We start from the raw sequence: 26,460 nt of genomic DNA, 5'->3' as shown, positions 1-26,460 counted from the left end.
AGTGCTTAGCACATCCGCCTCACAGTTTTGAGGTTGGGGGTTTGAATCCAGACCCTCCTGTGTGAAAAGTGATTGTCGATATGTGCCCTGTGATTGGCCGGCAGCCAGTCCAGAGTTAGGCTCCAGCTCTCGACTTAAAGGTACACATAAGCGCTTTAAATAGTGGATGGATTGATACACATTCGGTGAGTGGCCAATCTAGCCTTAAAAGCACACGTTCACATGGTGCAAAGCGTGCGAGACTGTGGTCATGCGGAATGTTGGCCTGGACCCTGCAGGTGTCTCAAAGACTGTTGACATAACGCCATTGAGACATGCATGTCAGGTAAGCGCAAGTGTTGAGTAACTGTGCATTATTCAACCCAGAAGAAAATAGAATCTATTACCTGCTGATCAGGTCAGATTTTTCTGACGCGATACAACAAATGTGCAGCAGGGTTAACAAAGTATTTCAGGTACTCCTTTTACTTTACGTGAGTATTTATTTCTTTATGACTTTTATTCCCTGCATATAAAAAACAGATTCCTGTACTTTGCACTCCTTGCTTTATAAAAAAATAGGATTGCTACTCTTTTTCAACCTGAGAGGATGACAACATAACGTGAAAACAACGCAAATTGAGAGAGCTAACGTCAGCTGCGGTTGAGGTCTTGATTGATTGTTGAGCTTGGTAATTTATCAGTTAAAACAGCATTTTATTTTATTTTTTGAAAATTGATTTTGGTACTTTCTACTCCTGTCAAAATAGTCTAGATCTAAAAATTAAAAAAATACCAGTGATCTGTACTTTTTTTTTCTGTAATCATTCGCTAATTTTACAAAAAAAAACTTTTGTTAGCATTAGCTCAACATTAGCTTAAGCTTTTGATAGAATAAATCCCTGAGCCAACGCTATAGCTAGCTCTTAAAACAAAGAAAGAATGCTATGCAACATAATATACACATAAACAGTACATAACATTCCCATTTAGGCCTATTTTATATACAGTAAGCCCCCTTCAATTAGCAAATCAGTATGTGCGCCGGCTATTTCATGGCTTTTCTTTTTTTTTGTATAGTTTTTTTGTTTTGTTCTACCTCCTGTTTATTTTGGGTCTAATTACAGTGTATGCCACTAGATGGCAGCAGACTTTCAAGCCCAGTCAAGTTTTAGCTGAAGATTGTTGTATGTAAAATCCTTTTTAATCCTGCTTTTCTTTTTACTTAAGTAAAGGAGTTGAATCAATACTTTTACCAGAGTCTGAGGAAATATACAATTGAATCTCTAAATACACGTATGTATAGCATGATGCTCATCAACAGTGGGTCTTGTGAAGCTACTCCACCTTGCCCTCCGGCGTTATCTGTTTACGCCAATATTTTTCACAATAAAAATGCCAACGTGAAGGTCAACCTGGGAACCCCCAGGCCTCAGCCGATATGGTTGGTCGCCAGCTGAGTACTCGTCAGCCTCTTCATCATTATCGTCATTGGCAGCGACAGCATCGGGGCGAACGTGTAAACAGCTTTTTTTAAGGTGTGAACATCCGCAGGCATCTGTCAGGCCGTCGTCCTTCATTTGACTTCTAATGTGAAATATTGATAGCATGAAGTGGAAAACCTGATCAAACAGTTGTCAGACATGGTGTTTGTCACCATCATGTTCCCGCATCAAACTAAACATGATTAAAATAAAATTACTAACAACTTCTGTTCAGTTTTCGCTGACTACACAGTTATAAGTGTGTGTGTTATATCCCAGTATAGCGTAATAATGAGAGAAAAAATTAACTGTTTGCATCGAACATTCGGAGTGTATCTTATTATCGTGAATTACAGGTTTATATTTTGCAGCATTTTTTTTTTTTACTGATGGGTTTTAGTTGATGGTTCTGACAACATGATGCAGACAAATCTTTGAGTGGCGCTTTTATAAGAGAACATTTATAATCACAATTCTTACCAATCAATTGTGCTTTTAGAGCTTCTCCCAGACGTAGTGGTGCAAGTTACACAGTGGCATTTTCGCCGTAGAGACAGAAAATAATGTGAAAATGCAGCGGAGAAATCAATGTATTCAAATTAGACGGTTTTAGGCTACGTTCCCACTGCAGGGTGTGATACGGGTTTTTTTGTTAAATCCCATCTTTTTATGGACTGTTCACATTACAAAAACAAATGCGACTTCAATGTGAACGCAACGCGCCCGTAATGTGACTCACGTGCGCAAAGAGCACACGTCACGTGAATGATGTGTACCCAAAACAAATGATGTCACGTTGCAGAGTTTACGGAAATAAAAATGACTCCGACTCAACGCAACGCCGCTGAGGCAAGAGACCTTTATCAGTGGCACTGATTCAGTGAAATATGCAAATTTAGCTGTGCTAACGCGCGCTACTGATTGGCTGGTGGACTCTTTGTTATGAGTTGGTTTCATGTGTCTTGCTTGCATAAATTATGCAAAGTAAGCTGTACGAACGCCAGCTCCCGATTGGTGGACTGTTTTCACGCTCGCTCATGTTTGGCTGCCGTCTTCCGCTTCCTCGAGCGGCAGTGTTTACAATCAGAGCAGAAACCCGTCCAATTATTTATTTTTCATCTCATAACGCCAGAGAAGCGAGGTTGGAAGAGGTAGAAATATTTTGGAGAAATGAGGGGAGACTCCTCGATATCTTCATTTAATTGAAGATGACGTCGCGTCATTGACGTGCGTGATGAACCGTCTGCAGGGCTGAATTTCTACTGTCGCCACAAATGTCAACTTTATGCTTAATGTTTCAAGTGTGATTAAATTAAAGGCAAATAAAAAGTTAACACGGTTACTCAAAACAGCTTAGCACTCTCTGTCGCGTGCGCGCAGACGGCAGAGTGTGCTAAGGTGTTTTCGGCTTCTGATGACGTATGAATCGGATGAGTGCGGGTGAGCATTCACAATGCAGACGCATCGCATACATATCCGATTTATATCCACATACGAAAGACACATGCATGAAAAAATCAGATGCTTGTGAAAAACCGGAATTGAGCTGTAGTGTGAACGCAGACTCAGTGAGTGGCAACGTAAGATGGCCGCCAGTGGCTTCGCTTTGCCCAACGGCGCTTAAGCGGCATTTTTAGTCCAGTATTGCTCCTCTTTTATGTTCATTGTAGAATGTTTTTTTCTTGTGTTCATTCTTGTAAAATGTGAGAATTCTTCTTTTCATGTTTTATTTTTTAAACTTCTCACTTTTATTTAACATATTATTTTTCATTTGATATAATTTATTCACACCTGAAGACCTGTGTGAATAAAAATATTTTTTAAACCTTGAATTGCAAGTCGTTTTTTTCTCTCCGTGTTATCAGTAGGGTATTAATTACAGTAAGCGTCTATCATTTCATCCACTACTTTTCATATTTTCTCAGTCGGAATGCCCTGTGGTTGGAAACCACCTCTCACAACTGAGGTTTGGTACTTCACCAACCAGCCGCTTTGGGCGAGGAAACTTTTGATTATCGTTGCTATAATGGTAAAGTATGTTAAATTGTATATGAAAAACTTTTAAGTGCCATTGTTTCATAATGCACAGGATCAATTTCAGCTAGTTAACCTTTTGTATTTACTGAAATATATCATATTAAGATAAATTTGTATTTTACACAATTACCATAAAGTACTTGGAGTCATGTCATGTTGAGATGAGTTGCTTTTCAAGTACAGAATATATTTCTGTGCCACAACTCCTGAATTGGTCTTGTTTGGCAAAATCAAACAACACCGTGCAAACAAAACACATTTTCTGTGTTGCTGCACTCCATCATGGCATTTATTTAAATTTCTGGTGTTTTTCCCATTATCTCTTACATTTTAAAACTGTGTTGTTAAAAAATCTGTGTTAGTACACTGCTTAAACCTTGACGAATTGGTCACAAACAAAGTATTCAAACAAATGAGCCCGATGATGCCATGAACACACTTTATTTCTTTAAAAAATAAAATGCAAGCAATAACATATTGCATATATATCTATATATACACTGTACATGTTTCACATGTACAGATAATAATAATAATTATATTAAATTAGCAGTCTTAAAGCTCAGTCTGGGTCAGATGGGAACGAGTGCCACTTTGCTTTCTGATGGGGCCTCGATGATTTCCCCCGACATGAAAGATTCCTGAAAGACAAAAACATCCAGATCATTGTGAGTGCCGCTAAAAATAACCACAACATTTTCAGTGACGCCCCGCCTATTTGAAAATTCACCTGGTACCAAAGCCCTGGATATTTGGAATGTGTACATAGTAATTGGTGTCAAGGAAGTATTGTGGAAGTGATAGAGTAGATTTTGCTATTCACGACATCCCAAATCCCCTAAATATGTATTAAAATTCTAGGAGATACATATGTAAACTGTTTTCCGACTTTTGGTCGCTAACGGGAACATCTGGCAAGTGCCTCCCAGCAACGGTGCCCACCAGCTGTCAATCAATCACCTTGTCATAAATGACTTTAACAATGAGCGAGCAGCTCGGACACGTGGCCACGTCCTCGCCATCTTCCAGCTCCTCCTGTCAACACACACAAGCATTCGGGAATGAATACCAATAAATACAAATGTTGCGGGAATTTTCAGGGGTGGGAAACCAGGAATTGACATATTTGAAGGTTGTAACTTAATTGGGAATTTGAATACAGTTGAGGAAAATATAAGATAATCCTGACTAAAGCGGCAATCACACAAGTACAGTTGACTACCTATGCTATTCCTCAATCCCTTTTCTTATTGCGGGACTGAGAGCATGCCCTCTACTTGCACATATGATTTCTAGAATCCTGGAAAAACACTTGGGCTGTACATTTTGTGAAAGGAGTCTTGATGATCTTATGGGGTACAGTACTCATATATATATTGTAAATATAACATACAAATATTTTCACACAGCCTTTCTGTTAAATTAGATGCCAAATAAGATGTAGCTAACGCAAATTGCTTTACAATCTTATGAGACTATCGGGGTGCTAGTGACTTCCTTTCTTCTTCTTTTTTGCCTCCTGCAAGATGTTACTCAATTGCAAAATATTGTGGTTGGGTCTGGGGAAAGAGTAATATTTAACTCAACCTTAATGTTATTGTTCTTACATGAAATAACTGATTAATTGAAGCATTAAATGTAACATAACACAAACATTCAACTTACTCTCCTGCTAGCGTTATTTTGCCGTGACCGGCTATGACTGGTCAATCACCGGAGCGATATATTATTGGCTAGGCTTGAACGGCTATTTGGCCGTGAATGGGTTATTTGTGATGTGTAGGCTGCTGGGAATGTGTTATTTTGCCGTGAGTCATGCACCGTGTGTAGTTCATGCCTGGCTTCATCTCCTTCCGTGTCTTTTCACGATGTTTTCATTTTGTTTTCAACCAAAAGTAGGCTGTTATTTATGGGCATTAAAAGCCTTCTCTAACCATAACCCGTCGGCTGTTATCGGCATTACCGGTCAAACCCCCCAACCACAAACATAATCCTCAGAGCAGGTTTATCAGGCAGTAGGACACATTTTGCGTCTTTGCAGATGCAGCAATCAGGTCTACTTCTTTAAATGTGGAAAAAAAATCATGCCTAGTCAATACACGTGAAACAAAACAGCTCGTCGCGCGGACACGGCAACAATCTGCGAATCTAGAAAGTTTTCAGCTACACGACGTTCATCATAGAAGTCAAATGCAGAAACAACTTTAAAATCATTTCAGGAGGTTTTATAACCATTGAACCAAATGTGCAAACATTTATGCGTTCCCTCACGCTCACAGTGACTCACTTTGCTTATGGCGAATTTATCACCACAGGGACACGGAAAGTAATATGTTTCGGTGTCTTCGTCGTATTCGAAGTCTTCGATTTCAACTTCGTCATGAAAAACAGACATTTTCGTCAGAAATCCACACAGAAATGACGATTAAAACAGCAGGAACACATTTTACGAAATCCACTCGGGCGCCACTTAGTGACGTCACAGTAGTTGTCCCTGACATATGACGAAGGAATCACAGACCACTCCTTGAGCGACTGATCTGTTGTTCTCATACGTATATGCTTCCGCCATGTTGAATGTGTCAGCGCTCATGTCGCTAGAGGGAGACAAAGTCTAAATTGATGCCTGTCAATAAATGATGATTAATTATTAATCAATATTTCTGAAGAAACTAGCTCTCTGTATGACTTCTGTTCCTTATGTTGAGTATTTGATTGTCTACTCTTTAAACTGTTTTACTTTCACTGTTTCGAGATTTCCCACGTTAGCCTTCAAAAAGCAACAGTTGCATTTTCAGTGGAAAACAAGACCGTTCTCAGGACTGTTAGACAATATGTCAAGAAATAGACGGATATACTGTATTTTGGGTCAAATTTAAGGTTGAACGAATTACATTTTAGTTGCTGTAAAAAGTCAAAACAGGTTCAATACGTTTTGCTGTTGTTTCCGACTTTCTTAAGGGTTAAACAAGGGGACGTGGGTTTGTTCGGTGGCTGGGGCGTGTGTTACGTTTTGTTTTGTTTAGGGGGAGACAAGGGGGAAGATTGTCGACTCTCAATCGGGTGACAAAGTTAGAAACAGAAAGGGGCATGACGAGGATCGGGTCGCCCATGGACCCCCGGACCCGCGCCCTGGAGCTGCTCGGGGTGGCGCTGTCTGCGTGCGCGTGGATATTCACCCTCGCTGCCACGCTCAGGTCGGCGTGGCTCACTTTGTCCACGGAGCTTCTGCCCACTGAGAGTTACGAGCTGGGCCTGTGGGAGACGTGCGTGGTGCAGGACGTGCAAGGCGCTCTCCTGTGTCAACGCCACCGCAGCCCGCTGGCCTTGCCGCGTGACATCAAGCTGGCGCGCGTGCTCGTGTGCGCCGCGCTGTGCGCAGGGCTGCTCGTGCTCGCGCTCGCCATCCCCGGCTTGCATGCGGTCAACGTGCGCGTGGACGGGCGAGGCAAGAAAGTGATGAAAATGTGCGGCGGGGCGCTGAGCATCGCGTGCGCGGTGCTGGTGCTGGTCCCGGTGTCGAACGTCGCCCACCTCGCGGCGCTGCGCTTCTTCGACGAGTCCGTGCCGGACGTGGCACCGCGATGGGAGTTCGGGGACGCGCTCTACTGCGGGTGGACGGCGGGCGTGTTGCACCTGATGGCCTCCGCAGCGCTGCTTGCCTCCTGTGCGTCTCTGCAGGACCGTCACGCACCCGGACCGCTGTATCGGATGCAGCAGAGACCGAGATCGGAGTACGTCTGAAATGAACACTTGAACTGTGCGTCGCCACATTTAGTGAGACAATTAAAAGGCACATATTTTGTAGTCGGAAAATCTCACGGCACATCAACCAACGAAGATGTTTCACCAAGTTTAGGCAACACTATATCGTCAATTTGCTCATTTACTTCGTGTGAAATTAGGCAATTTTAGAGAGGTAGTATCTGATTTAGGGGTATTTGTTCCGTCCAGCTCATAACCTAAATTACTCCTGGCCTATTTTCACCTACTTGTTTTGTTGCACGTTTTTAGAAAATGACCACAGCTGTATTGTAAATATGAACACAGAAAATAAAAGAAAATGTAAAGAAATCAACTGGTTTTATAGAGTGTAATTAAGCTGGAAGTCACACACACACGCACGCACACACGCACACAATTGTAGTCAATAAAAGAAATTCATGAAAATGACATTTATAAAACAGAAATTGGAGTTTGGAAGTATTATTCTAGAATGTGTTGCAGGACACAATTCTCTATCGTTTATTTACATTTTTAGATGAGGGGAAAAAAAGCAGTTTAAGATTTTACATGATTTTTGGGTAGTGAAGACCCTGAATTCCATTAGAAAATATCGGCCCCTTATCTGGCATTATGCATTGAACAGCAGCCAAATCCCATGTTGACATTCAGTATAAAACAGGCACAATCTGTAGTAAGATGAATTTTTTAAAGCAGTTATTGGGAATCATTCATGTGAAATTTTCACAATTTGGATCTTTACAAAGAACAGCGTTGCTTGTTTTTTTGTTGTTTTTATTTTTATTTTTTTTTATTTTTATTTTTTTATTTTTTTTATTATATATATATTATATAATATTTTTTGTTGTTTTTAAACTTCATTCACCACAGTGTTGAAGGCAAATATGGTTAATTTCTTAATTGTAAACAGTTAGTTTGCAACTTTGCATATTTAGAAATACTCTCAATATATATAACAAATGTATTAGTATCAGATGTCATTTAGTACATGCCGCAGGCCGCTTAAAAATGGTTGGCAGCCCACAAATGGCCTCTGAGCCATAGTTTGGACACCACTGCATTACATATTTTCACTCAGCCAACATCAACACAATTTTACATTGAAAAAAAAAACAATTGATTTGAATGATTTGAATACACTCTGAAAACAGTTGGGTAAAAAAAAAAAGAATGAGTGGATTTGTCCCTTTTGACCGAATTTAGGCTTTTTTTTTGGGACCCAACTATGTGTAAAATAAAGTTTTGAAAACAACACATTTTCTGTTGCTTTGTTTGTTTACAAGGCCCCAAATACCTGGCTGTGTTTAAGCCATATGCTGTACACATGACTCTCCTTTCTGGTGGTCACGTGTCATTTACTTTGCTGCTATCTGATGGGAAGCAACCATGAAATAAATGTGCTATATTTGTGCAAATCATTTGCAAAAAGAACAGGAAGGCCAGGCTGGGATTTGCCAGAATGACAAGAGGCAAATAACAATTCTGGAACTGAGTTTTATGAAAATGTTTGCTCACCAAAGAATGTGGCATTCCGCTACAAATAATAATGTTATCTTCTGAGTTGTGTATCCAATCCAGAAGTAAATATCTAAACAGACAAGATGAAATATACATTGCGTATTTTTGGCCTTTTGATGTCAACCAATAAAGGAATTGACCTCATTGTTCTGATCCTACAGAACTGCACTCAAATCTTTCCATCCACCTGCAGCCACGTTATGTATGAACAGTGAGGTCGCAGGTCAATCGTGATGGCTCAAAGCGACCACCCCAGTGCGACACCTCAACATAAAAGCGTCGCTTTAATTGCTCTTTTCCTGTATGGGACAATGGAGTTTAGAAACAAGAAGGAAAGTATCCACCTCACATTGTTCACCTCATTGGCTCTCATCAGCAGCCAAACAGCAACACTTTGTAGCCATCATTAGCCAACATTGCATCGGATGCAGTGCCCGGGTCCCAGCGCTCTCAAGTTGGATGGAGGCCACACTTGTTCCAAGCCAGGTGACAGTGCAAGAGGAGGGGTACACCCCGGACTGGCTGCCAGCCTATTGTGTCGCTGATTCGCAACTACACCATCATGAAGGTGAGATGGAGAAGCTGGACAAAACATCCCCCAAAATTGGCAAATTGGCACATAATTGGGATATTTTTGACCCAACTGTTTTAAAGATCAGTAATAAAAATAAAAAATAAATTATTGATAAAAAAAAATAAAATAATTGGGCTAAACTCAACTTTATTTATAGAGCAATGTACATGAACAATTAAAACAATAAATAAATAGCAAAGGCAGAAACTGACAAAGAATACACATTTTCTTTAAAAAAAAGAAGAAGTATAAAACAATGATTTTTTAATTTTTATTTTTAAGTTTCGACCACAAAAATTATTTTGACCGATAATTTGGTTATTTTTGATTTTGTTTTGATTTGATTGGGTTGTTTTTGAAAATATAACCCAACTATAGGTCAAAGATTGTTTTCCACTTTTGTGTTGTTTTGTGCACACAAAAAATCAAAACGTGACAGACTGATCAAGTTTTTGTAGTGTTGTTTTTTATTTTTAGCTTGTTTTTGTTCTTGTTTTTTAAAAGTTGGATCAAACTGACCCAAGTAGTTGTCAGTCCCTTTCTGATTCATGATCGTTTAAAAAAATATATATATATATTTTAGCTAGCATGTAAACAAACACCCAATCACCTTGTCAGGCAATTTAGATTAGTTTTCAATTTACCTAACATGCCTGTTTTTGTTGTTGTTTTTTTATTTCAGGAGGGAAAAAGCCGAGGCAAAAAAAAAAAACACGCAAGCATAGAGAGAACATGCAAACACCACACCGAAGGGCAAGAGCAGAAATTCAAACCTCCAACCTAAACTGATAGCGCCACATGACTAGACTTCAATGTTTCATCTTCACATTACCTAACAGGTAGATGAAGATTCAGAAATCAGCTCTGGAGTTTCAACAAATGTTTCCATGTTTTTATTTTGAAAAACTACATAAGGGCAAACATGGGCCACACATTAACATTTTGAAGAACCATGTGCTTTAGTTTAAAGTAATACTAAAACTCAGTGGTTATATACTAGGGGTCACGCATTTGGTGGCCGAGGGCCTGTTAAAAAAAATAGCTCACCAGTAATGGATATTGTAATTTACTAGGAATGTTGTAGAAGTGAAGTATCAGGAACATGGTCGCTTAGTTTCTGTGCCAGCGTCCTGTTGTGAGTTTTTGCTTACTGTAACAGTTTGCGGTGTTCATATTTTCCATTTGTGTGTTTCACTCTTCGTACCAGAGTCCAATAAATAACTGAAAGTAAATTGGCAACAGTGGATCTCAATTTGATCATCGCTAAAGTGTGGCATCTCCCAGTTCAGAGGCGCTCAGTCTCTTACAGAAGCGGCGCCAGGACTGGATCGTCTTTCCGGACCAGATCCAGAAGCCTGACGTTATCCCAACGATCATGGTCATCAGGTACTTGATCATGAACACGGTGAAGTCCGGCGTCAGCGGCTCAAAGTTCCCCGACGGGCACGGCACGGCGAAGCGTTTGCAGGTCTGCATGCGCCACGTGTGCTCCCATCGCGGACGCAGGGCCTGCTCGTAGAAGTGGCAGGCCACCACGGCGGTGGCGGGTAGCGTGTACAGCACGCTGAACACGCCGATCCGCACCATCAGCTTCTCCAGCTTGTCCGTCTCAGTACCGCCCAGTTTCATGATGGTGCGGATGCGAAAGAGCGACACAAAGCCGGCCAGCAGAAAGGAAGTGCCGACGAGGAGGTAGACAAAGAGCGGAGCCAGCACGAAACCTCGCAAGGCGTCCACCTCGTACACGCCCACGTAGCACACGCCGGTCAGAAGGTCGCCCTCCACCTGTCCCATCGCCAGGATGGTGACGGTTTTCAACGCCGGCAGCGTCCACGCCGCCATATGGAAGTAGCGCGAATTGGCCTCGATGGCCTCGTGCCCCCACTTCATCCCCGCCGATAAGAACCAGGTGAGTGACAGGATGACCCACCAGATGGAGCTTGCCATGCCGAAGAAATAGGCGGCCATGAAGAGGACGGTGCAGCCCTCTTTCTTGGTGCCTTGAATCACCATCTTGTAACCGTCCGTCTTGAACTTGTCCACACACACCACTTTGTCTTCAAGCAGGAAACCGGTGATGTACGCCAGCGCCACCATGAAGTAGCAACCAGAGAGGAAGATGACCGGCCTCTCCGGGTACCGAAACCGCTGGGCGTCCACCGCATATGTGAGGACGGTGAAGAGTGTGCTGATGCAGCACAGGACAGCCCAGACGGCGACCCAGACACGCCCGAACTTGAGCTCGTCCTCCCTGAAGTACATCAGCCCGTTGTGTGTGGAGACCTCGCATGGGGCGCCGCAATCCTTGGCGCCGAGGAAGCGGTAGCCGAGGTAGGCTGGCACCTGGAGTTGTGGTGGGCAGGAGAAGGACGGGTTTCTTGAGGTGCGGGACGGAAAGTTCAACAGCTGCGGTGTCGGAGCCGGCGTAGGACCGTCGCTGTCAGAAATGTTCTGACCCACGCAGATCTCTCCTGCACCGTGGACAGGGAAGTTCTCACAGCGCAGCCTCTCAGGCCACTGAAAGCCAAATTTATTCATCAGCGCCTCACAGCCCTGCCGGGCTCGTTCACATAAAGTCCTGCAAGGGGGGATCGCCTGCTCCAGAACTGTGCACACCGGTGCGTACATGGAGCACAGGAAGAACTTGAGGTCCGGCGAGCACTGGACTTTGACCAGCGGGTAGAACTGGTGAACCTCCAGCCCGGCGTCTTCCTGGTTGGCGTGGCCGAGCAGGTTGGGCATGATGGTCTGGTTGTAGGCGATGTCGGTGCACAGCGGGATCGAGATGGCCTGGCAAAATCCGTGTTCCGGTATGGAAAAGCCCTTCTGTTCTTGAGCTGAGCCTGGCGAGACGAGCAAGGGTAAAATGCAGCTCAGCCACCAAGGCAAGGTCCCCCACGTCGCCATGTTGGTCCAATCCAGCCAGTGTAGCGAAAAGTAGTTCCACTAAGCGGCTCGTCACTGCCGCATTTCCTGGCTAAGTCCCACCGCCACGCCGCACAAACCTTTCAGATGCAAAGTTGTCTTTGTTGCTCAATGTGAAGCTCTCTATACTGTTTTTTTTTTTTTTTTTTTACATCCTCCATGAGTCTCAAGCTTGGTGGTCTGTTTCCAGGCACCCCCCACTGCTCCAACATGGGCGCACGGGGGGGGGGGGGGGGGGGGTCTTGAGACTCAGTCTGCTGTGCACCAATTGCATGCTTTGTTCACCCGTTTCTTGTCACTGATTGGCTTAGGAGGCGGCGCTACAAGCAGTGATAGGCAGAACAGAAGCGCTGCCACCTTTGAAATGATCTGACGAAAGACTTTTAATTCTTAAATACAGGTCGGACCCATGCGAAGATCACCAAGACCAACACAGAAGGTGGCCAAGAACCACAACAAGAAACTGGACAGCTATGGAGGAGACAGACAATTGGGGAAGAGACTTAAGAAAAGGAGATTTATGTATCTTTCTGCTCAGAAACCCAACAAAAAAACTGGGACTTCAGAGAAGTGTGAACAAATGGAGAAAGCAAACTACATCAGTAAACGTCTTCCATCTAGACGCCTACAGGACACTGTGGCACAGTTGAAGCTCTGTTAAGTCATCACCAACCTATTACAATCCCATTTGAAGACATTAACATGACAAGCCGCAGGAAAGTGGCCCCAATGAACTCTGGGACAGCAGGGACAATTGAGCTATGGCTACAGGTCAGAAGAAGGACTGTGAAATGAGATAAATGAGATACAAGCAAGGCAACTGAAAATGAATGAGGACAAAGACGCGTAGAGGCGTGAAAAGGAGAATGAAAAAGTTCCAGGGGCCTCTTTTGGACGTTAAGCCTGCAGTGCAGGAAGATGTCGGGTCCGGATATGGAAAACAAGCCAAAGGGAAAAAAAGCCCTCCTAACACGTTCACAGGCACTTAGAACCCGGTGGCAGCAGATGTTCCTTTCTCGAAAATGAACAAACATCTTTTACAGCGTTTTCACCGAAACCTTCTTCACTGCATTACATTCGCACATATAAAAAAAAAAGGACTTTCTAACATATGAAAACAAACAATTTAACCCAAAATAACTAGCAAAAAATAAGTTTTAATTGCAGTTGTTTACAACACTGCAGACAAATGCGACAGAATCTAAGAATAAGACATTCAAATTATTGTAATCTAACTTGTCAATTGTCACAATCTTCAGAGGGCAGAAATCAAAGGCTAATGTTTATTTATGCTGACATTGTTTGAGTGTCGTGAATGAATTTTTGCCCGACGGATAAGATCAGAGGTTCGCCGAAAAAAACAAACAGCAGTAAAATATTCACACAAAGCTTCTTCCTCTTTTATCTTTCCGAACTTTGCGCTACTTCGTGTCAATCAAAAGAATCAAACAAATAGTAATGAATTAATTAATCAACTTGTTCCAGGAAAACAACTTTTTGTTTGACAACGCCGCCAAGTTACACGTGATGGCAAACAAAAGAAACAAATGGAGAAAAAGTTTGTTGCATGTAGCGTGACAAAGATACGTCACTAGCATAACTGGTTGATGTACAAGTACCATATGCCATGTTGTTGTCCGTATTTTGTTGCGGCACTAGCTGTATTTTTTGCCTCTGTGTTACTTTTGGCTGCTTCCATTTGTTTATTTCCGACAGTAGATTGGCAGTTTTTGTTTTCAGTTATGAGTTCAGCAGATAGCTGGTTCAAATGAGAGGCAAATTGTTCAATTGGCATAACTGTTCATTCAAAGTAGTTTTAACACATCAATCTCTGTTATTATGATTAGCTTAGCATAAGTTGGGTAGCTTCATGCTAACATACGGTATGCTGGAAAACAAGGAAGGCATCATTATCACAGTCATTTTAAACTACCAAAGGGCTGTGACTTTAGCATAAACACCCTGATAACACGCAAATAAAACATCCAACAATACTCACATAGGCCTAATTGTATTCTCTCTGTTCTGTGAAAACACTCAAAGGAGCTTGCTTTTCAAAGTTTATACTTCTTGACCAAACCGGAATTACACTACAGCCATCATCAGGCTAATGCTTCATTTGTTTGTCTGACAGTTTGTTCAAATTGTTTTTCTGGAATTTACTGACATATTTTGTCGTAAGAAACACGGCAATATTCAATAGGGTTTATTTTCCGCGCAAATGAGATTAATTATTCATAGTGACTCTTGGGGACAGAATTGAGCAGCTGCTAAGAGATGCTAACAGACGCTAAGAGAGCAAGTGGTAAAATTAAATATGCAGTTGTTAGTTTATGGAGCTTCTCACACCCAACAGAACGTTTCCCTTTCAATTCTGGAAATTTTTGAAAAACCCTCCTCAGTCATTTCTTCTTCAATCTTTACATACTGTTTGGGTCAATTTTGATCATTGATAGCAATATAAATATCTTTTTTTTGTCATTGCATAATTTGTTGACTAAAGTGACCTAACATACACACAACTTGAAATATTCAATAATATTTGTGTACACTTGAGGCCATTCCGGATTAAATTTGACCCACGTACACAAAATTAGATTTTAGATCCACCAGTGTATTAAATCAATGAGTGATAATGACAGGAATCATAACAGTGAAACTGTAAACGCCATAAATATGTGTATTTTTACAGAACAATTAAGGAGATTGAAATTGTCCTTGTTTCAGCACATTTCCTAAAAATACTTGTACCTGTTTCTCTTTGAAGGGTCCTGGGGGAACCTCGAAACAGTGAAAGGGTAAAACAGCATAAGAACGTTTCTACATACTAAACAAAGGAACGCAAATCATGGAGAAGACAGGGTGCCTTGACACAGGCATGTGCACCTGCAAAACAAAAACAAGCACAGCGATGCCTTGAGATGTGAGTTTAGTTTGTTTTTGTTCCGTGACCAGACGCGTATTTAGGGCATATTTAATACAGTACACCCCCCATTGGATTGAAAATGGTTTGATCCACCTCGACCCCTCCCCTTTCACTGCTTCCTAGCAAAGACCTTGAGCGACCACTCTACCAAGTGAGCCATGCCGCTCCATATATGTGTTTGGCCCGGTTTTTACACAGGATGCTTTTGTGACGCAATCTAAAGATTTGTATCCAATCTACTCAAAATTAGTGGGTCAGAAAAACAATCCAGAATTTTTATTATGAGGATATTCTCGGCCTGATCAAAATTGACCTGCATTTCAAAATAATCACCATGAAAGGGTTAAACTTTTTCAAACGCCACCTGATTGCTCAACTTCTTGGGCCGAAGATGTCACCAAAACTTGGCGGCAGGCAAAATTGAAGGTCTAATTCTCCCACTAGGGTTGAAGGTGTCACAGAATTCTGTCTCCAGATAGACACCGGGCACCTTGAAGATGGACACGGCTGGAAAAAGACAAGAGAGCGACATGAGATTTCCGAAAGATTGTGGCAAGCAGGTGTGTAATGGGATCGGGCTCTTACTGTCCCTCAGATGCATGATGGGCGACGGTAAGATGTTAAAATAGGCATGCTGCAGGGCGTCAGGTGCCGGGATCCGGTCTGCGGGCGCCAGCATCAGCATCTTTTGAACCAGGTCTTCGGTTTTGTAAGGAAGTCGACTCAACCTGATCCAGATCAACCAGATGTGATTAGATAATCCGGGAATGCTAGTTAAGAGTATGGCTAGACTGATGTGGATTTTTTTTTTTAGGCTGATGCAAATTTAGATATTTAGCAGGGGGAAAAAAATCCAATAACTGATTGATTAACGGACTATTTCTAACTTATTTTTCGGTCCCTTAACACAACAACAAGGATACGAATTACAGGCAGAACAATTAATTGGGGCCGTAGTTCAAAGCATTTTTTGGGGATGAACTTTTCCTTTCTTACCTTTTCCACACAGAGCGCATTGGCTTCAGCTTGGAGGGAAGAGACCAGTCTGGAACAACAACAACACTTGAAGACTTGAAAAATTGTTCATGTACACGTGCGCTCATTGTCATCACTAGTAACACGAATCAGCACACCAGTAGAAGGACTATATCTTACTGCTGACGTTTTTTTCTTGCTATTGACATGTCTTACTGTGTGACATTTCTGCGCGGGACTATGGCGCACTAGTAAAAAAAAAAAATCTTGCTACTGGCACTTTTTTACGACTGCTTTTTTTTTTTACAGTATGACTTTTCTGGCGGACTAGTAAAATGAGTAGGGTGCACTTGTTGAACAACTATTTCTATGTGGTGTGCAACAAAAACTCACAGAGTGTGAGTTGAATTTCCACTAATACATTTAATTGACGTTTCAAAATGAAATTTTAACATTTGAAGGGAGTAAAATAGTTGTTTTTATAATGAAAGGCATATTACTGCAGGAATAAAATCCTTCTTTATTAAAACTAACGGCATATTTTTTCTAGAATATAGACTCTAAAAACAGATTGGTCAAATTGACCCAAAAAAAAGGTTACATTTGACCAATCTAGCTGGTAGTAGTTATGTGTCCGACAGATCCTTTGGTTAAAACAACCACTCCAGAATGTTAGGTGTTTTCAACCAATATATATTGGTGATTGGGCCAATCGATACAAATTGGTCATTCTGACCAAGATATTGGTTAATCTGTGTTAGAGGCTCGAAAAAAAGTACCACTAAGTGGTACCACCCATCTAAGTGGGGCGAAAGTCATTCTCCGCATTTGACCCATCCCCTGAGGGAGCGGTGAGCAGCAGCAGGGGCCACGTGCGGGAATCATTTGGTGATCTAACCCCTCAATTCCAATCCATAATGCTGAGTGTCAAGCAGGTCCCATTTTTAGAGTCTTTGGTATGACCTGGGGTGGAACCCACAACCTCCCATTCTCAGGGTAGACAGTCAACCACTAGGCCACTGAGCTAGTCACCCATAGTGATCTATTTACACACACACACACACACACACACACACACACACACACACACACACACATTTCCATTTTGAATAACTATATTTCATATAATATATTGTAATCACTTATAATAATGAATACATACATTTAGAATACAATAAAATGATACAATAAATATATTTCCAAGTGATCTATCAAGACTTACTTTCTATTGTAACCAATTTCATTGCTTGTTTGGCTAACCAATAAAATTGGTATGCCCGTAACCACCCGGAAGGGTCAATGTCTGACCAATCTATTGGTTAATCAAGCCAATATGATCTTAACCTACTAGATTTTTTAGAGTGTAGTTCTAGTTTAGATCAAAACAAGTTTTCTGTTCAAGAATAAAAGACAGAATATTACAAAAATTAAATTGTATTTTTGAAAATCATTTGTTAGTGTATGACTTTCATCCTTGTTAAACGTTTACTTTTATGTAAATATGACTGGTTTATTCTCGTGAGATTAGGACTATTACTTTGACAAAATATAACATTAAGACTAAAATAAAGAGAAAGGAAGAAAAGGCAACTTTCAAATTCCTATGGTATTAATGGGTTCTGAGTGAGTTCTTGGAAAAATGTGTCAAGTTGTCAGTTTACTGCCACACTCAGTGAGATAGCACCTTCTAGTGGAGACGACTTTCAATACATGTGGAAGAACTGCACCATAGATGAAAATTCTACAATACTACGGTACTTGACTTAAGAGTTGTAGTTGTTCTATGACCAAGGTCGTAACTCAAATCACAGTACTGCACAATATCTTCAAGTCAGTAACACCTGATACCGGTACTTTATGAAGGTCAGTCCATTGACTTGTACTAGTTTAGGTGCAAACCTGCCACATCCAATATGGTGGATGTGTTGCTGTATCGCAGTAGCAACCACATTGACCCTATGGTCCACACAGGACTGGGAATGAGAAAAGAAGACTGACCTGACTGATAATTGGGCAGCCGGGTGACTCCGGGCCAGTTATCCTCTAACGGGATCCCAAGCACCTGCAGGGACACAAAATGGCCGCCTTCGTCAAGGCCATCTCAGCTACATCTGTGACAGTGGCGCTTGTGTGCGGCTATGCTAATAAAATTCATTTCTTTATTTTATTTTGGGGAAAAAAATACTTTCAATTCAAATGTTTGCTGTACCGACCATCCAGATTTTCTGCAGCTGGTCAAACACGTCAGTGACTCCCGGGAACGCCGGCGCCCCTTGCAGCATCTCCACAAAGATGCAACCGGCGCCCCTGGACGCAGGTTTGAGTGAGTTCCACTCAAAAATCATGCAAGTTGAGTCCACAGTAAATTTCATTGAGTCAAATCCTTACTTGGATAAGAAAGCCATATAAGTCATTTGTTTGCAAATATATGATACATGTTTGGAGATAATTGCTGACAACATGTGCAAAGACTATGTAGTACTCAATTGTACTGAATTACTTGGGCCCCTACCATATCTGGTTGCATTGCCCCAAAGCCAAAACTCACCAGATATCCAGAGCTGTGGAATAATCCGTAGACCCAAGCAGGACATCGGGAGGGCGGTACCACAACGTCACCACATCTGAGGAGAAACTCTGACAAGGGATCGATTTGGAACGAGCCAGACCTGCGCGTGGAACCAAAAAGTGGGTCAGTATCGTCACGGCAACCTGACGTACAGCAGTCCAATAGGAATTAACCAAAATCGGCCAGTTTGAGTTCCCCTAAGTAGCTGATGAGCAGGTTCTGAGGCTTCAGGTCTCGGTGGAGGATCCGACGCTCGTGGATGAAGGTGAGACCGCGTAGCAGCTGGAACATGAAGATCTACGAGGAGAAGATCCATTTAATCCCATCTAGACTGGTGTACCCCGCCTGATGAACATGTTTTTCATACTCATTATAATGTGAAATCCAACTGGCTGATGTTTATCAAGAAATAACAAAACTCGATGGATGAATGTAGGAGGACTCATACCCGCACATTGTGAGAGTGCAGACCTCCGGGATGCTGGTTCATGTACTGGGCCAGGTCCGTCTGCTGCAATCGCACGCATGAGCAAATGAACGTCTGGTGGCGCTTGAGGCCCGCGCAACCTCGCGCATGCCACATACCGCCGCTTCATACGAGCGCTTCTTACCACGTATTCGAAGACGAAGGTGAGCGAGTCTCTGGCGTGGATGATGTCATGCAGGAGGACGATGTTGGCGTGCTTCAGGCCTTTGAGCAGGGAGGCTACACACAGAAGAAGTGTTCTATTGTCACATTGTCAATGAATCACAAAATTGGACACTGACACTGGCACACAATGGATCAGCCAAAGGGAACCGGAGGTTGGGGAGGGGGGGGGGGGGGGAATGAGTGAGGCCGATTCTTTTAGTTTTGCTGTCGATTAAAAACATCAGTTTCTAAGAACAAAAGACAAAGAAAAGATCGCTTATTCATCATTTTATGTAGGGTGGAAAAACGCTTGTGCTTAATCAGGTCAGTCGCTATTGAGGTTTCAACAAGAAAAGTTCAAACGTCAAGTATGTAGGGGTGTATTTAAATAAATATATAGTAATTATTGTTTAATATACATTGTATAAATGTTGTTTAAAAATACCTAAAATAGGCTTAATGTGTGTATACATGTAAAATAGTCAATAATTAAATTATTCGACGTTCTCATTAATTCATTCACCGCCATTGACGACTATGGGCGTAAAAAATTCATTTGAACTATTTCTATTAGTTTAACATATTTTCCACTTTTGTTAATAAGAGTATAAAAACCTAGAATTGTTTTTTATTGTACATTTAGAACAGATATTACATTTGTGATTAATCGTGAGTCTATTGAAGTCATGCGATTAATTACAATTAAAAATTGTAATCGCCTGACGCAATTTAAAAAAAAGAAAAGAAAAGATTATTAAAAATTAGGGGCGTGAATGAACAATACTGAGCTCTTTAAAAAAAAAAAAGAATTAGAGGTGTCAGGCGATTAAAATTTGTAATCGTAATCAATCGCATGACTTCACTAGTTAACTCACAATTAATCACACATTTTATATCTATTCTAAATGTACAATAATTTTTTTCTAGGTTTTCATACTCTTGTTAACAAAAGTGGTAAAAAAAAAAAAGTTAAACTAATAGAAATAGTTCTAATGAATTTTTGACGTCTCTAGCCGTCAATGGCAGTGAATGAGTTAATTTAATAACTTCTAATGAATTGTTGGAAAAGTAATTAACCAACTGCCGCCAATTACGCTTTGGGCCAGAAGTGGCAGTCGTGAGTAAAAAAGTGACAAACTGCATAAAGATCCTTTCAAACGTAATTTATCGTCTTTCATTTGATTTATTTCACTTAATAACCACCTAAATTAATGTGGAATACATGAGTAATGGCTAGTCAAAGAGTGAGCACAATTTTTAGGACACTCTGTACATGCTGTACATTTGGTATACCTACAGTATGTGCGTGATGATGATGATGATGATGATGATGATGATGATGATGATGATGATGATGATGATGTGTATGTGTGTCTATTGGTTATTCACCTTCTCTAATGGCAGTGAACGGCATGCCCTCCTCTGTCTTTGTTTGAATCACCTTCAGGGCCACGAGCTGCCCGTTGATCCTACACAAACCAAGGAAGCATCATCATCATCATCATCATCATCATCATCATCATCATCATCGTCATCATCATCAGCTCCCTGCACACCAATCCCCACAATCATTCAGAGGTGTACTTAATGGTCCCATGCAATCAAAATAATTTTTCTTTCTTTTGTTTTATGTCTAACATTGAACACTGAAATGAGCGGTTTAATTTTGACATGGTTCAGAATTGTGCTGTTTTCGGGCACATTTTGTGGATGATGACAGTAAAGTTCGCACAACACGATCAAAATACATTTCCAGACTTTAAGTGAGTCAAACACAGCCAAACATTACAAATAGAGCAAGTATATATTATGCTTCACAACAACACATAAAACCAATTCATACTTTATATATATATATATATATATATATATATATATATATATATATATATATATATATATATATATATATATATATATGTGGCGCCTAAAAAACAATACAGGCTCGCGATTCAGGGTGTCCACCTATCAAATCTCTCAGTGTGCTGGTGTGAGTCGCCAATACGTCACAAGAACTGACACAAGGTATCGTGAGTTATAGTTGAACTAATCGTAGAGTTGACAGTAAAATAAAAATTCTTCTTTTTTCCTTACTACTGCTCATTTTGGAGACCCAATTTTTCTTTTCTTTTACTTTTATTTAATCACTAGAGCTGAATAAGTACTTTCAGCTCTTTTTTTCTGTATAAGCAGAGTGAGAATACTTTTGCCACCACTGCGGTCATTACATCAAGCACTTTCGAATTTGTGATTTCTCACCTGCTGATGCCTTTATAAACAGACGCGTATGAGCCTTCACCAAGTTTCTCCAGGCTCACGTATGAGTTGGCTGTTCCAAACTGAAGTCCTGGTTTCTGATATCACACACACACACACACACACACACACACAAATACTGTTGTAAGACAGGCTTATACTTTAGCGGTGCCGCTAATCGTCACCTGAGGTTCGAAATTGATGATGGGCGTGAGCTGACCAAAATGAGGGGGTTCTGGCAGTTCTTCTGGCTCCATGGGTCACTGTTACTGCGACCCCGCTGCACTCGAAGCCGTCGCATTTGCAGTGTGTGGAACCAGTGAGGCTGCGGGCCACTCTCTGGATCCAGCTAGGACAGGGAGGAAAAATGAAAAATCTTAAATCAAACATCCGAAAAATCAAGTGATACTGAAAAGGAATGCAATATGAAATCCATTCATTTTCTGTATCCATCCAAGCTGGAGTGGAACATGTTGAGTGGATTGGAAAGTTTCTGGTAAATTTCCATGGAAAGTTACAGACAGAGTTCCATCATCAATCATGAAAAATGGAACAGACAAATCTAGTAAATATTAGGTATAGTTCAAAGGTTATTGGAAGCAGGCTGAGCACTGTAAAATGCACTCTAAAAACGGTTGGGTCAAAAGTAACCCAGTTATGGATCACAAATGGACCGATCCACTTTATGGGTCGAGTTGACCCAACTTTCTGGGTTGTTTTTATACAAAATGAGCCAATTTTTTGGATCTGACCAATATTTATGAGTTGTTGTACACTAAAAGACCCATTTCGTGACTCAAAGTTGGGTCAAATTGACTCAGGATCAGTCCATTTTTGACCCATAGTGCCATTGTTTGTGGTTGAGTGTGGTTCCACCAGCTTTGAAAGAAAATGTGCAATAAAAGTTTCATCAGACACCTCATCAACCGGCAGCGATGAAGAACTCCTGCTCTTCGTGACGCCACTTTGATCCATTCTGAACACCTCCACCTGTTCTTCCTCCTCTTCCTGCCCCTCCCCTGGTCCTTCGGCCATCTCGTCGTCCTCGACCTCGCCACAGTAGCACCTCCTCGTGCAGCGGGACAAGCCGTCCATCGCTGTTTCGTCTTCGTCTTCTGCTGCTGCTCATATGACCAGCGTGCTGTCTGGAGGAGAGCAAACATGGTCCCATGACTACTTCTGCACTCCCCGCTTTCCACCCCCCCCAGGCAGGAGAACAACAGTGTTATTCAACATGCGGGATATTGCTGCTCTCCAGTGGGCACAGTCAAGTACTTGCGTCAATTTCAGCCATGCATACATTTTCTTTACTGCTTGTCCAGTGGTGGGCAGTAACGAAGTATTTTGCTATTTTACTTTCAGTAAGTAGTCTACATTTTTAAGGTATCGGTAACGTTTTACTTTATATTCCCTATATTTGAAAACGGACATCTACAAATTAGACTCTTCCAATAAACTAACATGCAAGTGAATTACTGGTTTGTTTGTTTGTTTTTTAAATGAAGGTTGGTTATGTGCTCCAACCGGTGGATGTTTAATGATGACCAGCAGGGGGCAGTATGACTACACGCATTAAAAAGCCAATCTATCACGAATGTGCGCGTGTGTACGTACCTTTTGTTACATGGTGGGGCCAATATTTCAGGAATTCACAGAGTTGTGGGGCCCATCCGTCCTTGTGCAGCCATTTTGCGGGGGCCCACAAATTTAAACCTCTTTTTGAGGGTGAAGACGGTTTTAGAGTTTAGGTTTGAATTGGGTTATGGTTGAGGTTAGGGTAAGGAATGGGGGGAGGCAATCATTTTTGATGGTTGGGGTTAGGGGAAGGGGCTAGGAAATGCATCAAGTCAATGAGATGTCCCCACAAAGATAGTACCGTGAGGACGAACCCGTTCCATGTTGAAACTGTATTAACAGTAATGAACTGTTGTTGTTTTTAAATAACATTTTACTTGTTTAAATGTTAAATAAATGTGAAATTAGTTAACTGCTGTTAATAATAATGCAGTGGTGCTTTATATAGGTGACTCGACTTTGGATTTTTACAAGATACACGCCGTCATTCAGTATTTTTTTTCTCCCAATTGTACCAAATTACATAAAACAGAGTTATGTCCGCATTGTGTATTTAAAACAATCACAGACTGTAGTTTAGCCTTGTTTGAGAAAATGTGACAAAAATGTATTATATTTAATTGCATTTTTTTTAAATGTCATTAATGTATTTATAATTTTTTTCATACAGTATTATAGAGTGCTTTTTTTCAGTATAGGGACAGTGTGTATTACTTAGTACTAACTAGTACTAATTCTTAAAAGCCGACCATTAATTAAAATTGTAAGAAAAAAAAGTTCCATCACATCAATATATAGTTTTTTTTGTATAATCGTAGGTCTAGTAATCGCTAATTTTATTACATATCTTGCAAAACGCCTTGTGTCATGTTTTGCCGCCATCTTTCTTACGGCTACCGAAAGGAGAAGAATTTGGCAAAACTAGTTAGTTTCATGCAGTGCTTGCAGCTAGTGTAATTGACTCGCGTGATAGAGATCCGGACGTTGACATCACGCGTCCCAAAATGGGCGTTAACGCAGCCATTTTGGCAGCATAGAAAACCCGTCTGCCACTTTGAGTAAACAGCAAACGCCACATTTTAACAATGATTGATAGCTGCCACAACGAGAAGAGGCAAAAAGGACCGAGCATTCTCCAGGCTATACCAAAAGAGGAACCAATGCGTAGCTAATAGATCGCAGCAGCCATAAAAAGAGTGAACATGAAGACGGACGATTTGGGATCCTCCTCATTGCTTGTGTAGAGATCACTTCTTATCACGCGAGTCAATTACTGAATCAGTTGTTCGTGTAGATGTAGCTCAATTGTATAGCTATTAAATGAAGGCAAAAGACGCGATGGCGAGCCGACCTGCTCGATGGACGCCCGTTGCTGGAGATAACAACAACACAACTTCAAATAACTTTCAAATGTCGTGGGAAAATAATGAAAAAGAAGGTGCTGCAGACGAGGCACGGCCGTTGTATAGTTGAAACGACGTAGGTCGCGTACGACGCAAGTCGAGGACTCGAAGAAAAAGCATTACAGTACATTGTTTTTCTTGTCATTTTTGAGGTGTTGGAACAGATTAATGGCATTTCCATTCATTTCAATGGGGAAAGAGGATTTGCTGAGTTAGCCTACATGTTGAAATTAAATGAGGCGCTTCATATACTTTTCTGCCATCTTGTGGCATCTGTCTACAGGCATTTTTAGGGGGCTGTCATTTACAATTGAGCTATTTGCGAAAGCTGAAAAGGCGTGGTCGCAAAACATTGTGCGGACCCCCGCATACTCGAAGTTCAGAACTCACTGCAAGCTGCAGACTTACCTATTCGGAATTTTTTGTCAATAGTTTCAAATGTTTTTTTTTTTTAATGCAACCTCATTTTTTTCTGTTTAAAAAAGAATCCAATACATTCATAATGGTCATCAATTACGCGTGGATTTTCGCTTATTCGCAGGCCGGCCTGGTTCCGATGTACTATTGCCAAATGTGCAAATTTTTATGAAGATCAGCTTAATCAAAAGTGTGATTTGCATCCATGTGACCATAATGCATTACCTACCCTTTAAATGTTCCCTGTTTGAAGTGTCTCCTTTGGAGACAAAAGCTTATGAGTTTGTGCAATGTTTCTTTCCGTTCATTGCAGCATTTTCCGTCGACATTTATTAACGCACATGGCTTTGCTGAGAGCGACGCAAGGTAGGAAATAGTTTAGCGTCCTCAACGGTTCAATGTGACAGCCCCTGGCAACGGGATGAGAAACGAGGCAGCGGCGGGGACGTAATTGGACGACGGGAGGCGGTGGAGGAGGAAGAGGAGGTGGAGGTGGTGGGGGCAGAAGGAGGAAGACGGACGAGAGGATGGCGGACAAAGGCGGCGAGTGATCGAGCGAGTAGACGGGTGGGGGAGGTGGGGTTTGTGAGGGAGGGACAGCCGAGGGACATTTCTGTCTGCCTCGTTTCTCCTCCAGCCAATTTAAATAATGTGGTGCAAACACACACACACGCACACGCACGCACCCACGCACACACACACACACAAGCAATTAGAGCGTGTGGGTGTGTGCGTGCTGACATTTTTCCACCAAGTTGAAAATTGTGTCAAACTGCTCGTGTAAATGTGACACCACACGTCATGTGCCTCCAAAGAAACACTATTCTGGCCACATGGAAAAGGAATAGAGTAAAGCAAAAATGTTCCGAGACTAAGTAGGCCTTAAAAAAATTCCCCAAAGAAAATATTTATGATATGAGAATAAAGTCATATTTTGACAAGTGATGGTCAGCATTTTCAAACATCTTATTTGTATAGGCATATTCTCTGCTCTTCGCGAATTACTGCAGCTTAGTTGGGGACCTTCTCTGCCTCTTACTTGGACGTCATCCACACCCATTAGAACACAGTCCGGCCTGGCACGTAAGTATGGATTTGAGCTTGCCTGTATACTGAAGAACGACCTCTCTTAATTTAGTTGGAAGCAAGGGTGAACTTGCAAACATAGGCTTTGCCCGTGGCCCAGAGATTTCCAGGGGCCCCTCCACAGGCTTCATAAAAACAGTTGAATAACGTTTTCTTTGATTTAAAACAATTATTCTCAGGTCAAACTATTTCTACTGCGAGAAAAGAGGAGAAAGGTGAGCACATTTGAAATCTGCGTTCCTGCATAGAGCATAAAACGTGACACTCTGAAAGCAAACCAGAGGTAAACAAACACCGCTAACAAGCACAGAATGGGACAAAGACGCTTTGTTTTTAGGCTGCTACGGAACAAATTGCGCAT

At 41.5% G+C, this 26,460-nt stretch overlaps 4 protein-coding genes across 4 annotated transcripts; 1 reads left to right on the top strand and 3 right to left on the bottom strand.

Moving 5' to 3' along the window:
• Nucleotides 1-3,925: 3,925 nt before the first annotated feature.
• Nucleotides 3,926-5,978, bottom strand: dph3 (diphthamide biosynthesis 3). The gene is made up of 3 exons (XM_086069220.1): nucleotides 5,788-5,978; nucleotides 4,461-4,535; nucleotides 3,926-4,141 (listed from the first exon to the last, which is right to left on the bottom strand). The coding sequence occupies exons 1-3, from the start codon at nucleotides 5,893-5,895 to the stop codon at nucleotides 4,073-4,075; spliced, it is 252 nt and encodes an 83-aa protein (XP_085925346.1). The 5' UTR covers nucleotides 5,896-5,978; the 3' UTR covers nucleotides 3,926-4,072.
• A 567-nt stretch (nucleotides 5,979-6,545) lies between these two features.
• On the top strand, nucleotides 6,546-7,508 carry LOC147178772 (claudin-24-like). The gene has a single exon (XM_086069285.1). It carries the CDS (start codon nucleotides 6,591-6,593, stop codon nucleotides 7,242-7,244), a length of 654 nt encoding a protein of 217 aa, XP_085925411.1. The 5' UTR covers nucleotides 6,546-6,590; the 3' UTR covers nucleotides 7,245-7,508.
• Nucleotides 7,509-9,693: 2,185 nt separating this feature from the next.
• On the bottom strand, nucleotides 9,694-12,443 carry LOC147178771 (frizzled-7-like). Its single transcript, XM_086069116.1, has one exon. It carries the CDS (start codon nucleotides 12,241-12,243, stop codon nucleotides 10,600-10,602), a length of 1,644 nt encoding a protein of 547 aa, XP_085925242.1. The 5' UTR covers nucleotides 12,244-12,443; the 3' UTR covers nucleotides 9,694-10,599.
• Nucleotides 12,444-13,398: 955 nt separating this feature from the next.
• Nucleotides 13,399-22,748, bottom strand: cdk15 (cyclin-dependent kinase 15). The gene is made up of 13 exons (XM_086069117.1): nucleotides 22,537-22,748; nucleotides 21,839-21,967; nucleotides 21,622-21,716; nucleotides 20,752-20,831; nucleotides 19,343-19,437; nucleotides 19,180-19,242; nucleotides 18,905-19,028; nucleotides 18,711-18,831; nucleotides 18,376-18,469; nucleotides 18,161-18,224; nucleotides 16,184-16,232; nucleotides 15,773-15,915; nucleotides 13,399-15,694 (listed from the first exon to the last, which is right to left on the bottom strand). The coding sequence occupies exons 1-13, from the start codon at nucleotides 22,711-22,713 to the stop codon at nucleotides 15,582-15,584; spliced, it is 1,347 nt and encodes a 448-aa protein (XP_085925243.1). The 5' UTR covers nucleotides 22,714-22,748; the 3' UTR covers nucleotides 13,399-15,581.
• Nucleotides 22,749-26,460: the final 3,712 nt, after the last annotated feature.

This window comes from Leptonotus elevatus, chromosome 2 (genome assembly GCF_054856555.1).
Source record: "Leptonotus elevatus isolate MCC_2025b chromosome 2, RoL_Lele_1.0, whole genome shotgun sequence".
Lineage (NCBI taxonomy): Eukaryota > Metazoa > Chordata > Actinopteri > Syngnathiformes > Syngnathidae > Leptonotus > Leptonotus elevatus.
The sequence above is the reverse complement of the archived record's forward strand: the minus strand, read 5'-3'. Positions and strand labels throughout refer to the sequence as shown.

Coding starts and splice junctions, on each gene's coding strand:
- dph3 (XM_086069220.1), bottom strand. CDS start 5,895: ATGTCTGTTTTTCATGACGAAGTTGAAATCGAAGACTTCGAATACGAC. Junction 4,536..5,787: donor ATAAATTCGCCATAAGCAAA/GTGAGTCACTGT, acceptor GTGTGTTGACAG/GAGGAGCTGGAAGATGGCGA. Junction 4,142..4,460: donor TTAAAGTCATTTATGACAAG/GTGATTGATTGA, acceptor TTTGTCTTTCAG/GAATCTTTCATGTCGGGGGA.
- LOC147178772 (XM_086069285.1), top strand. CDS start 6,591: ATGACGAGGATCGGGTCGCCCATGGACCCCCGGACCCGCGCCCTGGAG.
- LOC147178771 (XM_086069116.1), bottom strand. CDS start 12,243: ATGGCGACGTGGGGGACCTTGCCTTGGTGGCTGAGCTGCATTTTACCC.
- cdk15 (XM_086069117.1), bottom strand. CDS start 22,713: ATGGACGGCTTGTCCCGCTGCACGAGGAGGTGCTACTGTGGCGAGGTC. Junction 19,029..19,179: donor TGCACTCTCACAATGTGCGG/GTATGAGTCCTC, acceptor TTCTCCTCGTAG/ATCTTCATGTTCCAGCTGCT. Junction 15,916..16,183: donor ATGCGCTCTGTGTGGAAAAG/GTAAGAAAGGAA, acceptor GATCTGGATCAG/GTTGAGTCGACTTCCTTACA.